Source organism: Sus scrofa, chromosome 6 (assembly GCF_054392235.1).
Source record: "Sus scrofa isolate SSC_HxYL_T2T_F1_AM1 chromosome 6, Sscrofa_HxYL_maternal_Yorkshire_Landrace_v2.0, whole genome shotgun sequence".
Lineage (NCBI taxonomy): Eukaryota > Metazoa > Chordata > Mammalia > Artiodactyla > Suidae > Sus > Sus scrofa.
This window is the reverse complement of record NC_139388.1, coordinates 39,142,817-39,159,636: the sequence shown is the minus strand read 5'-3', so window position 1 is coordinate 39,159,636 and position 16,820 is coordinate 39,142,817. Positions and strand designations below refer to the sequence as shown.

Genomic DNA, 16,820 nt, shown 5'->3' with positions numbered 1-16,820 from the left:
AAGAAAAGGAGAGAATTAGGACCTCAAGAGGAGGAAATGCTATGAGAACTATCCAATTCTATTGGGAAGGGCAACATCAGATAATGCGTATTCCAGAAGAAGAAAGGGAGAAGGGAGCAGATAGTTTATTTAAAAGAAGTAACAGCTGAGACCTTCCCAAACCTGAGGAAGGAACTGGATATACAAGTGCAGGAAGCTATGAGAACACCTAATTACCTCGATGCAAAAAAAACCCCCCTTCTCTAAGACTCATTAAAACTCTTGAACTCAATGACAAAGAATTTTAAAGGTGGCCAGAGGGGAGAAAAAAGATGGTTACCTGCAAAGGAACACCCGTTAATCTATCAGCACATTTCTCAGCAGAAACTCTTCAGGACAGGAGGGAAGGTATGGCATACTCGAAATAGTGAATATTAAAACTGTTAGTCAGGAATACTCTTTCCAGCACAATTATTATACAGATATGAAGGAGAAATAAAGGATTTCCCCCATATGAAACCTGAGGGAGTTCATCAACAATAGACTTTCCCTACAAAAAAATGTTGAAAGGAGCTCTTCTACCCAAAATGAAGCTGCAAAAGTATAAAAAACTTTGAGTAAGGTGAAAAATAGAATCAGAAAATTGCAACATATCCAAATAGGTTGTTAAACACTAAATCATACCACAAAGACTAAAGAAAAAAAAGTTAAAAAATAAATTGGTAACAAATTCACAACATAAAGGGAAAATTTGAGATATCAAAAAATAAAAGGAGAGAAGAAAAAGGTCAGAACTCATATAGGCAAATGAAAACAAGATGCTATCAGCAGAAAAAAAAGAGCATTTAACCATAAGACTATTTATACACACCTTATGGTAATAGCATAACATAAAGACAGAGCAAACTTAGAAAATATCCTAGAAAACCACCAAACGAAAATGGTAGACAGAAACACAAAGAAAAAAAAAAAAAAAAAGCAAAAAAACACAATGAGGATACAGAGGAACCAGAACACTAAAATAGCAGTACTATGTTCTCATTTATCAGTAATCACCCTAAATGTAAATGAATTGAATTCACCAATCAACAGGCACAGAGTGGCCAAATGAATTAAAAACCAAGATCCAACTACATGTTGCCTCCAGGAGATGCATCTCAGCTCTAAAGACAAACACAGGCTCAAAGTGAAGGGGTGAAGATGATACTCCCAGCAAAGGGCAGCTATGGAAAGTGGGTGCAGCCATACAACTATCAGACAAAACAGACTTCAAGCCAAGAAAAAGGTAATGAGGGACAAAGATGGACATTACATAAAGATTAAGGGGACAATCCACCAAGAAGATGTTAACAGCTGTATATGCACCTAACATAGGAGCACCAAATCATATAAAGCTATTATTAACAGACCTAAAGGGGGAAATTGACAGTGACACAATAATAGTAAGGGACTTTAACATCCCACACACATCAAAGGATAGGTCTTCCAGACAGAACATCAACAAGGAAAAGTAAACTTAAATGAAATCAGGTGGACTTGACAGATTTGTACATAACATTCTATCCAAACGCAGAATATCTTTTCTTTTTCAAGTGCACATGAAACATTCTCAAGGACAGACTATATTTTGAGACACAAAACAAGTCTCAATAAATTTTAGGATGAAATCACATCAAGTATCTTTTCTGAGCACAATGGAATGAAACTAGGTATCAGCTACAAGAAGAAAGCTGGAAAAATCACAGATGTGTGAAGTATTTCAAGTATGGTGCTACTGGCAAGTATTGGGTCAGCAAAGAAATCAAATAAAAAATTTAAAAATACTTGAAGACAAATGAAAATAAATATCACATACCAAATCCTTGGGGATGCAGCACAAGCAATAATACTAAGAGAGAAGGTTATAGTGATACAGGCCTATCTTGAGAAACATGAAAAACCTCAAATCTAAAAGAACTAGAAAAAGAAGAATATCCAAGGCCCAAAGTCAGTAGGAGGAAAGAAATAATAAAGATTAAAGCAGAAATAAGTTAAACAGAGACTAAAAAGACAATAGGAAAGATCAAGAAACTAAGAGCAGCTCCTTTGAAAAGGTAAACAAACCTTTAGCTAGACTTTGAAAGAGAAACAGAGAAGGAGAAATAACAAGGATACCACAAGAATACAAACTATTGTAAGAGAATGTTATGAACAGTTACATGCCAAAAAACTAGGACAGCCTAGAATAAATGAACAAATTCTTAGAATACAACTCTCTAAGACTAAACCATGAAGAAGTAGAAAATCTTAATAGACTGATCACCAGTAAAGTGCTTGAAATAGTTATCAAAAATTCCCCCCAAAACAAAAGTCCAGGACCAGACAGCCCTACATGTGAATTCTACCAATCATTCAAAGAAAATTTAATATCTATCCTTTTCAAACTCTTCCAAAAAACCAAAGAAGAGAGAACTCTTCCCAACTTATTCTATTAGGCCAGCATTACCTTGATATTAAAACCAGGCAAGCAGAATTTCCATCCTGGCTCAGCAGTTAATGAACCCAACCAGTATCTGTGAGGATGGGGGTTCGATCTCTGGCCTCGCTCAGGGGATTAAGGATCTGGCATTGATGTGAGCTGTGGTTGCAGACATGGCTTGGATCTTGCACTACTGTGGCTGTGGCATAGGCCAGCAGCTGTAGCTCTGATTCAACCCCTAGCCTGGGAACCTCCATAAGTCGCAGGTGTGGCCCTAAAAAGACAAAAAATAAAATAAAATAAAACCAGACAAGGACACAGCAATAAAAAAATGACAGGTTGGTATCTCTGATGAACATAGATGCAAAAATAATCAATATATTAGCAAACCAAATATAACAATATGTTAAAAGGACCATTCGCCATGATCAAGTGGAATTTACCCTACAGATACAAGGGTGGTTCAACATCCACAAATTAATGTAATACACTATATTAACAAAATGAAGGATTAAAACCATATGAACATCTCAATAGAAGAAGCATCTGACAAGATTTAATACCCACTTACAATAACAACTCAATAAAATAGGTATGGAAGGAATGTACCCAAACTGATAAAGGCCATATATGACAAACCCCCAGGTAACATACTCAATGGCAAAAATACTCAGTGGTAACACACTCGATGGTAAACCCACATGTTCAATTAATGGTAAAAACTTAAAGCTGTTCCTCCAAGATCAGGAACAAGACAAGTATGCCCAATGTCACCACTCTTATCCAACATAGTACTGGAAGTCTTAGCCAGAGCAATTAGATAAGAAAAAAAGAAATAAAAGGTATTCAAGTCTGAAAAGAAGCAACATTGTAATTATTTGTGCATGACATGATTCTATATATAGAATACCTTAAAGAGTTCACCAAAACACTTTTGGAAATAATACATTAATATAGTAAATTTACAGGGTATAAAATCAATATCTAAAAACCTGGTTCATTTCTAGATACCAACAACAAACTAACAGAAAGAGCAATTAAGAAAAGAATACCATTTACAATCACAACAAAAAGAATACAATACCTAAGCATAAACTCAACTAAGGAGGTATAATACCTGTACAGTGAAAACTCTAAGACATTGTTGAAAGAATCTGAAGTCACAAACTAATGAAAATATATTCTGTGCTCATGACTGGAAGAATTAACACTGTTCATTTTTGCTAAAGCAAACTACAGATTCAATGCAATCCTTGTCAAATATCCCAAGGACATTCACAGAAACAGAACAAAAAATTCTAAAATTTATGTGGAAAACCCCAAACCCCCAATAGTCAAAGCAATCCTGAGAAAAAAAGAACAAAGCTATAGGTATCACACTCTCTGATTTCAAAGTACATTACAAAGCTATAGTAATAAAAATAACCATGTCAGTGGTAGAAAACAGACATGTACCTTAATGGGACAGAACTGAACACCCAGAAATAAACCCACACACATATGAATTTACAACAAAGAAGCAAAGATCATACAATGGAGAAAATAATCTTTTCAATAAATGGTGCTGGGAAAACTGGACAGCCCCAAGCAAAACAATGAAAGTAGACCATTATCTCACACCATATACAAAAATCAAATCCACATGCAGTAAATACTTGAATCTAAGACCTGACACCAAAGAACTTCTAGATGAAAACAAGTATTGTGCTCTTTGCTCTCAGTTTTGGCAGCATTTTTTTTTTTTTTTCCCAGACAGGTCTCCTTAGGCAAGGGAAATAAAAGCAAAACCAAAAAGCGACACCACATTAAACTAAAAAGCTTTTTAACAGCAAAGGAAACCATCAACAATATGAAAGTACAACCTACTGAACAGAAGATAGTTGCAAGTCATAGATCCAATAAAGGGCTAATATCCAAAACAACAGAAAGAAAAAAACTGGATTAAAAAATGGGTAGAGGTATTGAGCAGACAATTTCCCAAAGAAGACATACAAATGGCCAATAAGCACATGAAAAAAATGCTCAATATCACTATTAGGGAAATGCAAATCAAAACAATGAGACATCACTTCACACCAGTCAGAATGGCTATTATCAAAACGACAAGAGATAACAAGTATTAGAGAGGATGTAAAGAAAAGGAACCCTCATGGAGTGTTGGTGGAAATATAAATTGGTGCAGCCACTATGGAAAACAGTTTGGAGATTCCTCCAAAAATTAAGCATAGAACTATTATATGATCCCAGTTATTCTACTTCTGGGTATTTATCCAAAGAATAAGACAACACTAATTTGAAAGGATATATGCTCCTGTGTTCATCATAGTATTATTTACAATAGCCAAGACATGAAAAGAACCTAAGTGGAGTTCCTGCTGTGGTACAATGGAATTGGTGGCATCTTGGTAGTGTTGGGACGCAGGTTCGATCCCTGGCCTGGCACAGCGGGTTAAGGATCTAGTGTTGCCGCAGCTGAGGCTTAGGTTGCAACTGTGGCTCTGATCTAATCCCTGGCCAGGGAACTCCACATGCCGTGGGGCAGCCAAAAAAGAAAAAGAAAAAGGAAAAGAACATAAGTCTCACTGATGGGCGAATGGATTAAGGAGATGTGGTACATATACGATGGAATACTACTCAACCACAAGAAAAGATGAAATCTTGCCACTTTCCGCAGTGGAAACGAATCCGACTGGGAACCATGAGGTTGCGGGTTCGATCCCTGGCCTCACTCAGTGGGCTAAGGATCCGGTGTTGCCGTGAGCTGTGGTGTAGGTTGCATATGTGGCTCGGATCTGGAGTTGCTGTGGCTGTGGTGTTGGCTGGCAGCTATAGCTCCGATTTGACCCCTAGCTTGGGAACCTCCATATATAGATAGGTCTTGAGGGTATTATGGTGACTGAAATAAGTCAGAGGGAGAAAGACAAAAACCATACTTCACCCATATGTGGAATGTAAAAATAATTAAAAAAAGAACAAGTCAAACAAAAACAAATACACAGATACAGAGAACAGAGTAGAGGTTATAGGGAGTGGGGAGGGCAAATGGGTGAAGGGGTTCAAATGTATGCTGATAGATGGAGACTATATTTTAGTGGTGAGCATGCTGCTGTGTACACAGAAATCAAAACATGATACTGTACACATGAAGCATATGCTATATGTTATAAACCAATAATATCCTATTATCAAATATTTTAAAAACATAGAGGAAAAGATTTATAACATTGTTTTTGGTAATTATTTCTTGATAATGACATCTGAAGCATTGACAAAGAAGCAGCAAAGAACAAACAGACAAATTGGGCTACATCAACCTTGTATCTCAAAGTACCACTATAAAGACAGTGAAAAGATAATGCACGGAATGGGAAAAAACACTTGCTAATCATATATCTAATGAGAGATTAACGTCCATGATATATAAAGACCTACAACTTAACCAAAAACCCACAACCAAATTAAAAAAATGAGTAAAGGACGAAATACAGGCATACCTCACTTCCAGACCACTGCAATAAAAATATTGGAATAAAGCAGTCATACAAAATTTTTGGTTCCCCGGTGCATATAAAATTATGTTTACAGTGTGCTGTAGTATATAATAGCATTATCTATAAGGAAACAATGTACATACCTTAATTAAAAAACACTTTATTGCTAAAATGCTAACCACCATCTGAGCCTTCAGCAAGTCATCATCTTTTTGTAACAGCAACGTCAAAGATCATTGATCACAGAGCATCATAACAAAAGAGGAAAACGTTTGAAATGTTGTGAGAATTACCAAAATGTAACATAGAAACATGGAGTGAGCAAATGCTGATGGAAAAACGGCATTTATAGACAGGCTCAATGCAGGGTTGCCCCAACCTTCGATGTGTAAAAAAACGCAGTATCTGTGAAGCACAACAAAGTGAAGTGCAGTAAAACGAGGTATGCCTGTAGACATTGCACCACAGAAGGTATACAAATGGTCACAAAGCATGAAAAGATGCTCAACGTTACTCATCGTTAGGGAAATACAAATCAGAATCACATGAAAAAAAAATCCCCTTAAACAGCCATTGGAATGGCTATTATAAAAAAATGAAACATAAGAAGGGTTAGTGAGGATGGGGACCAACCCTGCTGCAGTGCTGGAGAGAATGTAAAATAGCACAGCTGCTGTGGAAATAGCTGGTGGCTCCTCAAACATTTCAAAATAGCATATCCATACGATCCAGCAATTTCACTGCTAGGTATAGTATATACTGCAAAGAACTGAAAGCAGAGACTCAAACAGATAACTTTATCTGTATGTCTGTATGTATGTCTGTATTTTGTCTTTTTAGGGCTGCACCTGCGGCACATGGAAGTTCCCAGCCTAGGGGTCGAATCGGAGCTATAGCTGCCAGTCTAAACCACAATAACAGCAACGTGGGGTCCGAACTGTGTCTGCAGCCTACACTGCAGTTCACATCAATGCCAGATCCTTAACCCACTGAGCAAGGCCAGGGATTGAACCCAAGTCCTCATGGTGATACTAGTCGGGTTCGTTATCACTGAGCCACAATGGGAGCTCCTCAAACAGATTTTATACTAACGTTTACAGCAACTTTTATTTAGAATAGCCTAAAAGAAGAAACAACTCAGGTGTTCATCAATAGATTAATGGATAAACAAAATGTGATATTATACATACAATGGAATATTATTCAGCCTTTAAAAAAGACAAATTCTTAAAAATATTATGTACAAAAGACACAAAAGAACAAATATTCCATTTATATGAGGTATCTAGAAGAGGGAAATGGATGGAGGCAGGAAGTAGAATAAAGGTTCCTAGGGTTGGGGGTGGCGGAGGGGGGCATCAGGAGCTATTATTTACTGGGTTTGGAATTTCAGTTTGGGGTGATAGCTAAGTTCTGGAAATGGATAGTGGTGATGGTTGCAGGATGTTGTGAATGTGCTTAATGTCACTGAATTGTACATTTAAAATGGTTTTATCATAGTTTTAAAAACCTACAATCATTCTGGAAAGGCGCTTGGCAATACCTAACTAAACTATGTAAAAGTGACCTTCTGCATGAGCAATCCCATTTCCAGGAAACCATCCAGGAGGATATATTTCCAAGAATATGGAAATACATATGCATAACATTATTCACTGTAACAGTATGCTTGTAATCACAATATATTATAAATAACCCATATGCTCATAAATAGAGTAACAAATGACTAAAGTATGTACACACAATTATATTACTATGCACTTATAAATAATGAAGATATGGAGGGGCACAGTCTTTAAGGCATTAGCCTACTAATGGCCCCTTTGCCTGGCAAAGCAATAAAGCTATCTTTTTCTCCTTTAAAAAAAAAGAACAGATATAGAGTGATTTCCAGGATATACTGTGAGGTGAAAGAAGCAAAATGCAAACAGTATAACATGGTTCTCTTTGTGAAGAAAAAAGAGGATATAAGAAAATACAAATGTATCCAGTCTTTTGAGTAAAAACAAATGGAGGAAGGCTACACCAGGAACTATGGGATTCCTTACATAGAGAGAATGGGTAGGAACAGAGTGAAAGAACTGGGGAGGGGGAGTTACTGGCACAGGGGAGAGGAGAGGAGAGTAGAGTAACATTGGAGGGTATCCTTTTGTATAGCTCTCTTTGAACAATGACAACATGCCACATACTCCAGAATAAAAACAATTTAAAGTAACCATAAGGGGGGGGGGGAGACACAAAACAAAATACAAGGTCACCACAGTCACAAATGAACCTAAGGGTTATTACAAATGAACCACAAGGAAAAGAGAGAAGAAAACAATTAAACTAAGTCACTGGAACACCACAGTTTGACAGCGTGGCTCAAGACAAAAGAGCTGCACACAAACAGTACATACACTCTGCTAGAAATTTTCTAACTGGGACATGGGTTAGCACTCCTAAGATTACTTTAAGTGCATACAAGGATTGAACAAATACCTATATTGTGGGTAATTAGAGCCAGATTCCTCACTCTTAAGAGAAGGAAAGGACTTTCTGGAAACATGTTTGGTTCTAGGTCTGGGTCAGGGAAAACACAAGTTTAGCCTGGTTCATCCTAGAATCAAAGAAAGGAAGAAAGTGATTTGAAAAAATAAGGAGCTCCCAACGGCCAAGGCTGGGACTCAAGCAACAAATTAAATGTTATGGTGGAATAATATATATATATATACACACACACACACACATAGAATAAACATCTATAAGTTCTTACTGACACATATAACTGAATAGATAAATGCAGGAAAAAGAAAAGCTGTTGTTCTCCACAGAATTAGAATTAACAAGTACGGAATGAGTGATGGCAACAGAAAACCATCATTAGGTGAATACTACATAAATAACTGTTACAGGCAGAAACTATTATCAGATGCTAAAATTCGTGACCAAAAGAGCATTTGCATAGCCTCAAAGAGACTTACTTGTTAGAAAGGAAAAATGAATAGTTCATATTGGAGAAATGTGGCAGTCAGTACCTTAATGAAGTGACCCAAGGCAGTGTAAGGCAAACCCACATTGTGTGCCCCTACCTCACTGCTGTGATACACTGAAAAAAGCTATAAAGTGAGATCTGTGGTATTCTTTTTTTTTTTTTTAATTTTTTTTTAAATTTTTTTTGTCTTTTGTCTTTTTTTTTTTTCTTGTTGTTGTTGTTGTTGCTATTTCTTGGGCCGCTCCCGCGGCATATGGAGATTCCCAGGCTAGGGGTTGAATCGGAGCTGTAGCCACCGGCCTACGCCAGAGCCACAGCAACGCGGGATCCGAGCCGCGTCTGCAACCTACACCACAGCTCACAGCAACGCCGGATCGTTAACCCAGTGAGCAAGGGCAGGGACCGAACCCGCAACCTCCTGGTTCCTAGTCGGATTCGTTAACCACTGCGCCACGACGGGAACTCCCCGTGGTATTCTTGACAGAAAGGCATAATAACATCAATTGAATCCAAGAGAGAACATCGGAAAGGCCTAAATTGATGGGCATTCTACTAAGTAAAGGGTCCAGTCTCTACAAATGCATCAAGGTCATTAAAGACAGAGATAAGTATCACAAACAGAGGAGACTAAAGGAGACATGACAATTAAATGCAATGTGGAGAGAACTATGTCTAGATACTCATGTTACAACAGAACAAAGGGTGGGGAAAAAATGTAAATGTAATGTATACATGTAAGGATAACTCGATACCCTGGCTGTACAGTCGAAAAATTAAAAAAAAAAAAAAAAGCAACGTGGAATCCTGGGACTTAAATGGGAAAACTAGTGATATCTGAGTAAGGTCTATATATTGGTTAATAATAATGTATTAGCATTAATTTTCAGTTTTACTGTAGTTTATAAGAAATTAACATTGGGGAATCTGAATAAAAGGCATATAAGAACTCTATTCTTTCTTTCTCTTTTGTCTTTTTTTTTTTTTTTTGCTTTTTTTTTGCTTTTTAGGGCCGCACCAGTGGCACATGGAAGTTCCCAGGCTAGGGGTTGAATTGGAGCTGCAGCTGTCGGCCTTCACCATAGCCACAGCAACACCAGACCTGAGCTGTGCCTGTGACCTACACCACAGCTCACAGAAACTCCGGATCCTTGACCCACTGAGGGGGGCCAGGGACTGAACCCACATTCTCTTGGATACTAGTTGGATTCATTTCTGCTGTGCCACAATGGGAACTACTGTACTATCTCTCAACTTTCTATAGCTTAAAATTACTTAAAACTTTTAAAAAAGAAAATAGCCTATCTAAATCCCTGGGGGCCATAGTTTGGTGGATTCACAATTATTTCACCAAGCTGAATTCATACTGCTGATAATCATTATTTTTTATCTACTTAGGGCGGCACCCATGGCATATGGAGGTTCCCAGGCTAGGAGTTGAATTGGAGCTATAGCTGCTGGCCTACACCACAGCCACAGCAATGCAGGCTCCAAGCAGCGTCTGTGACCTACACCACAGCTCTCGGCAATGCTGGATCCTTAATCCACTGAGCAAGGCCAGGGATTGAACCTGAGTCCTCATGGACGCTAGTCAGATTTGTTTCCGCTGAGCCGTGAAGGGAACTCCTGATAATTATTTTTAATTTTGAAAATCTCGAGAGAAATCTCCATTTTCTACATTCCCTATCATATGCATAAATTCCCACACCTTTAACAGACAGTGTGGCAATTTATCCATTACCATGTTTGTTTTTTCTCACCCACGACAGTCAATTAAGAATACACACTAAGACTCAGTTATAGTTATATTCTGTGACCCACAGTGTTTGTCAAAGGGAAATGCTCAATAATTGCATTCTGAATAAAAGATTACATGAAAGACCTTAATGCTATAGGAATTATTTACTTACGCTCCACAAAGGAAGTAAAGAGCATTCTGAACCTGCTAAGCCGACTACCTTCATCTGCCCACATCCGTATTACCCCAACTCCTGTTTTAAGCATTACATCATTGGCCACTGTGCTGCAGAACTTGGCCTTGAGATTTTCAATAGAACTGCTTCCATCGTAGACTGCAACAAAGTTTCTCTTGCATTCATTTGAGTGCTCCATTTGATAATCTAGGAACCTCAAATAAATCTGCAACATGAAAATAAAGAAAAGCACTGCTTTTAAAGATGTATAATTTTAATGCTCTAGTTCTATTATCCAATCAAAAGGTAGACTGAGTTGAGTTATAACTAATAGAAAAATAGTAGATAAAAGGCTGATATCTAAGTAGGTAAAATAATAAGCCTAATGGTCTGTTTCTTTGGTTGTCTTAATAATGGAACTAAGCATTAAGGAACCTAAAATTTGTGCTCTGTCTATAAAGAGATGAATTTTTTGCTCCATGAGGCATTACTGTCTTACATATTTTTCTTATTATAAAACAATCTCATGATACTGACAAACTGGGAAAATAAAAGAAACACACATAATTCTGTCACTCTAACAACTACTGTGGTAAACGTTTTTGAGTTTTTCTTCACATTTTTAAGACCTAAGCTTAATTGTAAGATACAACCTGCTTTGCTGTAATGCAAGTTATATATACACTCTTCATAACTGTAGTCATTCTCATGATGTCTTATTTATTCGCACACTATCCTACTGTTGCACATTTAAGAGGTCTTAAGATTTTACTTCAAAATAACAAGTTCCACATTTTCTATCAGAAAGATTTAAACTGGGGTCCCAAAATAAGCACCATTAGTATTCTATTTTGCTTAGTATCCTTTTCAAATTTTATAGGCAGCTTGCTACCTGGCACTAAGTTATTCTTAAAATGTGCTTGAATCTTTCCTTCTTCCTTCCTTCCTTTCTCTGCCACCCTGCAGCATATGGAGTTCCTGGGCCAGGGACCAGATCCGAGCCGCAACGGTGACCTACGCTGCACTGTGGCAACGTGGGGGTTGAACCTGCGTCCTGTTGCTACAGAGACGCTGCTGATCCCATTGTGCCACAGCAGGAACTCCACCTGGCCCATTCTTATCTGAAGATTTCCATTAGATTCGAGGCTTAGCTAGATCATGAACATTCATCTTTAGGCTGTGGACTTAGACCAACCTTGGGCATTTTCTCCAAAAGAAAAGGAAGAGTAGGTATTATTCTTTGCAGGCAGGGAGGAAATTAAAGCTCACAGCGATTAAGGAAGCTGCCTGAGGTTACTCAAGGCAAGGATTTGAACCCAGATTGGTCTGACTCTTAAAGGGTGTGCTCTTCCCATTCCTTGGGATGGTTTTTATGTGTGGGGGTGCACGCGCACACACACAATTTGAGTTTTGGTTCTAGTTGCTCATGTGTGACTCTTCAATTAAAATTTTAGTGAATAAAGAACAAAGATTTTCTGTGATTGCCATTGAAGACATCTAATGGGTATTCACTCGCTGAGTGCTATCTCTGAGGTAGCCATATGCCACACTTAAAAAACAAAAACACTAAAACAAAAATGTCAGATATTTTCTCCCTAAAATATCCCGATGACATAAAACTAAGAACAAACAACTTAAAAAATACAGTCCAGAGTTAAATTTTAAGCCAGTAACTCTGGCTTATTTGCAATGGCCAGTCTACCGCTTACGTGAGAATGGTGGAGACTTAGTGGTAATGGATTTCCATTTCACAACTTCACAAAACCTCCATCAACGTATTTTAGCAGAGAAACAATATGTTCGCTTAAAGTTCATAATTTGTTCTCATTAACTTCTCCATCACTTATTTTCCAAAACATTCTGCCCATAGCTCTCTGATAGTATCACTGATGACTGTCATCATTCGTCTTCTCCATTAGATTTTAAGGTCTTCCATTTAGGCAATCGTACGCTAATTATATCCAGTATAATTCTTGCTCAGGGGAATTAATTAAAAAGTGACTAGGCTTATAAAACCTAGTTTTGGTAGAAATTTTGTAGACCATCAAGGAGTCTGAGTATTTACTTTCTCTCTCTTTTTTTTTTTTTTTTTTAAAGTTTTAGGGCCACACATCCAGCATATGGAAGTTCCCAGGCTAGGGGTCGAGTGAGAGCTACAGCTGCCAGCCTACACCACAGCCACAGCAATGCCGGATCCTCAGCCCACTGAGTGAGGCCAGGGATCGAACCTACATCCTCATGGATTCTAGTCAGATTTGTTACCACTGAGCCACAATTGGAACTCCTACTTTTTTTTTTTTAATCCAAAGAAACATGGTACTTGTAGAAGGCTATAGAAAATACTCTAAATATACAACTTTTTAAAAGTCAAAGTTTTAAGGTAAGCCATGTGCCAAGAATGACATTCTTTTCTATTGTGAATACAGCTAAATATTAAGGTTAACTGTTTAATTCAACTAACCTTCAGAAAATATTTCTAATAATATTTAGAAAAACTGAAATGGGTGGATGGGGCACAAACTACTCTTCTCTCGCCCAGACCGCAGAAGAAGAGACCTTTGACTAAACATAAACAGTCTTGGCCTCTCACCCTCTCCCACGCACTCCCCAGGGAAGTGGAGTGAGTCACCTGGATTGTGGGGAATTAGTCTCTTTTCCCTCCCTCTTTACCTGGACCAGTGAGTAAGGGAAACAGTGATTTGCGTAAGTGGGTTTCTTCTGCAATGCCCTTTCCTTGGATGGGATGGTCCAGTCTAGACAGGTGGGAGGTGGTTCTGGTGGGCAGGGAATTAGCAAGTCTAGTTTGACTCTCTTTCTGTGAAGCTACTTTGCTAACCGTTATTGCAAATAAAGCGGCTATTCTGAATCTCCACATTCTCAAGTGGCTCATTAACTCCAGTAGGGAAAAGGATGCTGCTATTTCTTGGTGCCTCCGCAGATCCCAACAGAAATGGAATGAAATCCTCGGAAAGCTGTTTTTTTTTTTTTTTTTTTTTTCTTTTTCTTTTCTGGCCACAACTGTGGCATGTGGAAGTCCCCGGGCCAGGGGTCAAACCCATGACATGGCACCAACCCGAGCCACTGCAATGACAATACTGGATCCTTAACCCACTGAGCCACCAGGGAACTCCTAATATTTTTTCTCTTAAATTTCCTCAGTAAAATAATTTGTTTAATACAATTAAAAATTGATCCAATTCCCATGTCAACTGTGTATGGTATTTTTTTTATGGTAATATCACTCTATACAGTCATCCTTCAGTATCGCTGGGGAATTGGTTTCACAAAGGATTTGCTCTAGGTATCAAAACCTACAGATGCTCAAGTCTCTTAGTTGGCCCTCCATATTTGTGGTTCTGCATCTACAGATTCAACCAACTGTGGATTGTTCAGTCCTGTAGTATTTACTGAAAAAGTGGACCCATGCAGTTCAATTCCGTGTACAGTTGACCCTTGAACAACATAGGTTTGAACTGTGCAGCAGGTCCACTTACATGGATTTTTTTCAATAAATATGTACTGCAGTACTATGGTCCACTGTTGGTTGAATCTGAGGATGCAGAACCTTGGATACACAGTGCTGACTGTAAAGTTATACTCAGAACTTCAACTGCAAGTGGGTTGGCAGCTCTAGCCCCTGTGCTGTTCAAGGGTCAACTAACTCTACAACTAAAGTCTCCTATGTTCCCATATCTTTCTGACATATGCTGAGTATGATTTTTATAATTCCTTATGCACATTAAAAAAAATTATGGCCACACCTGCAGCACATGGAAGTTCTCAGGCCAGGGACTGAATCTGAGCCACAGCTTTGACCTACGCAGAACCCTTTACCCCACTGTGCTGGGTCGGGGCTTGACCCTACACCTCTGTAGCGACCCGAGCCACTGCAGTCAGATTCTTAACCCAGCGTACCACAGGGGGAATGCCTCTGTGCACAATTTTTGGATTTTGAAATTTATGTATCTATGAAAGTATATAGTATTGTTTTGTCTATTTTGAAATCTTTTTTTTTTTTTTTTTTCCATTTCTAGGGCCGCTCCCGCAGCATATGAAGGTTCCCAGGCTAGGGGTCTAATCGGAGCTGTAGCCACCGGCCTACACCACAGCCACAGCAATGCGGGATCCGAGCCACGTCTGTGACCTACACCACAGCTCACGGCAATGCCGGATCCTTAACCCACTGAGCGAGGCCAGGGATCGAACCTGCAATCTCATGGTTCCTAGTCGGATTCACTAACCACTGAGCCACGATGGGAATTCCTATTTTGAAATCTTGTATCAATTGTGGAACTAAGTCACTCTCCATTTTCCTTTGGGAGACTTAGTTTGTCACCACTTTTAAAAACATTAAATACTGCCGTAAATATTATAGTCTCATTATGCTCGCCTATGATGAGTGTCTGGGTAGATACCTAGAAGCGTGGCTGCTGTGTTGCAGGACACGACCCCTTTCTGCTTGACCAGAGGATGCCAAGTGGCTTTGCCAAGTGGTTGTAGCAGTTGATCCTTCCAGAGGGAGGGAGGAGCGTTTCCACTCCTCAGTCCTTACTGACACTCTGTCACACCAAGACATTCTGCCAGGCCTCAAGTAATACATAATAAAATTTCTCTGGCAAATGCAGAGTCACGTTGACAGCCATCACAATCAAGAGCAGCTCTATCGCCTCCAAATTCTCTCCTCGGCAAAGATCTTCAATCTTGATTTCTGGCAGCCAATGATCTTTTGCGGTGCTATAGTTCCACCTTTTCCAGAACTTCATGTAAATAACATCGCAGTATTCTAAGTCTGGGTTCTTTCAGTGAGCCCAGTGTATCAGAGGTTCTTCCATGCTGTTGCATGTACCAATAGTTTGTCTCTTGATTGACGAATAGACTTTACCACATCGATGCACCACAGTTTATTAACAACTAAAGAACATTTGGATGGTTTCCAGTTTTTGGTTATTATGGATAAAGCTGCTATAAACATTCACATTCGTGTTTTTTTTTTTTTTTTTTTTTTTTTTAGGACAAAAATGTCTTTTTCCTGGGTATCAAGCCAGGAGACTGTTGCATCACATGGTAACTTTAGCGGAAACCATCAAGCTGTTTGTCAAAATGGCTATATCATTCTGCATTCGCACCAGGAGTGTCATTAGGTTCTCAGTTGCTCTATATAGATTTCCCACCACCTGGTATTGTCAGTTTTCAAAAACTAGTTATTTTAATAGAGGCATAGTGCTATATCACATTGTGGTTTTAATTTCTATTTTGAAATGTCAAAATCAAATTCTTTGGTGAAATCTATTCAAATCTTCCACCAATTTTTTCAATTTAATTTGATTTTTATTTTATATTATAGTTGATTTCCAATACTGTGTTAGTTTAAGGTGTAGAGCAAAGTGATTCACTTATACATATACATCCATTCTTTTTCATATATCATTTTTTTTCCCAACAAGGACCTATAGTACAGCACAGGGAACTCTAAATCAGTATTCTGTAACAACCTATGTGGGAACGAGTCTGCCCACTTTTAAATTGGGTAGTTTTCTTACTGTTGATTTTTTTGGTGTGTGGTGGGGCTGTGCTCATGGCATGAAGAAGTTCCCAGGCCAGGAATCCAACCTGTGTCACAGCAGTAACAGGAACCACAGTGGTGAAGATGCTGGATCTTTAACCCACTGTGCCACTAGGGACTCCCAAGTTTTGAGTTCTGGATTAAAGTTTTTTTTTTTTTTTTTTTCGGCTGTGCCTGTTTCCTGGGCCAGAGATTGAACCTGCACCATAGCAGCAACCCAAGCCACAGCAGTGACAATGCCAGATCCTTAACCCACTGGAGAAGTTTTTTGGCAGGTGTTTTAGAAATATTTCCTTCTAGTGTCTTTTCACTCAACAGTGTCTATCACAGAGAAAAAAATTTAATTTTAATGAAGTCCAATTTATAAGTTTTTATTTTATGGAATCTTCTTTGATGTTGTATCTAAGAATTCTTTCCCTAACCGAAAGTCAGATTTTCTATGTTT

The 16,820-nt window shown here is 38.5% G+C and overlaps 1 protein-coding gene across 5 annotated transcripts in view; it reads right to left on the bottom strand.

Annotated features, from left to right (window-relative positions):
* NETO2 (neuropilin and tolloid like 2) overlaps positions 1-16,820 on the bottom strand; it is a 62,191-nt gene that overhangs the window by 13,910 nt on the left and 31,461 nt on the right. For all 5 annotated transcript variants that reach the window (XR_014805954.1, XR_014805955.1, XR_014805956.1 and 2 more), the window contains exon 7: positions 10,810-11,038. Coding sequence is in view for 2 of the 5 variants with exons in the window: in XM_005664460.4 (XP_005664517.2) it covers positions 10,810-11,038 (229 nt within the window). In the remaining 3 variants the exon portion in view is untranslated. The remainder of the gene's footprint in view (positions 1-10,809; positions 11,039-16,820) is intronic.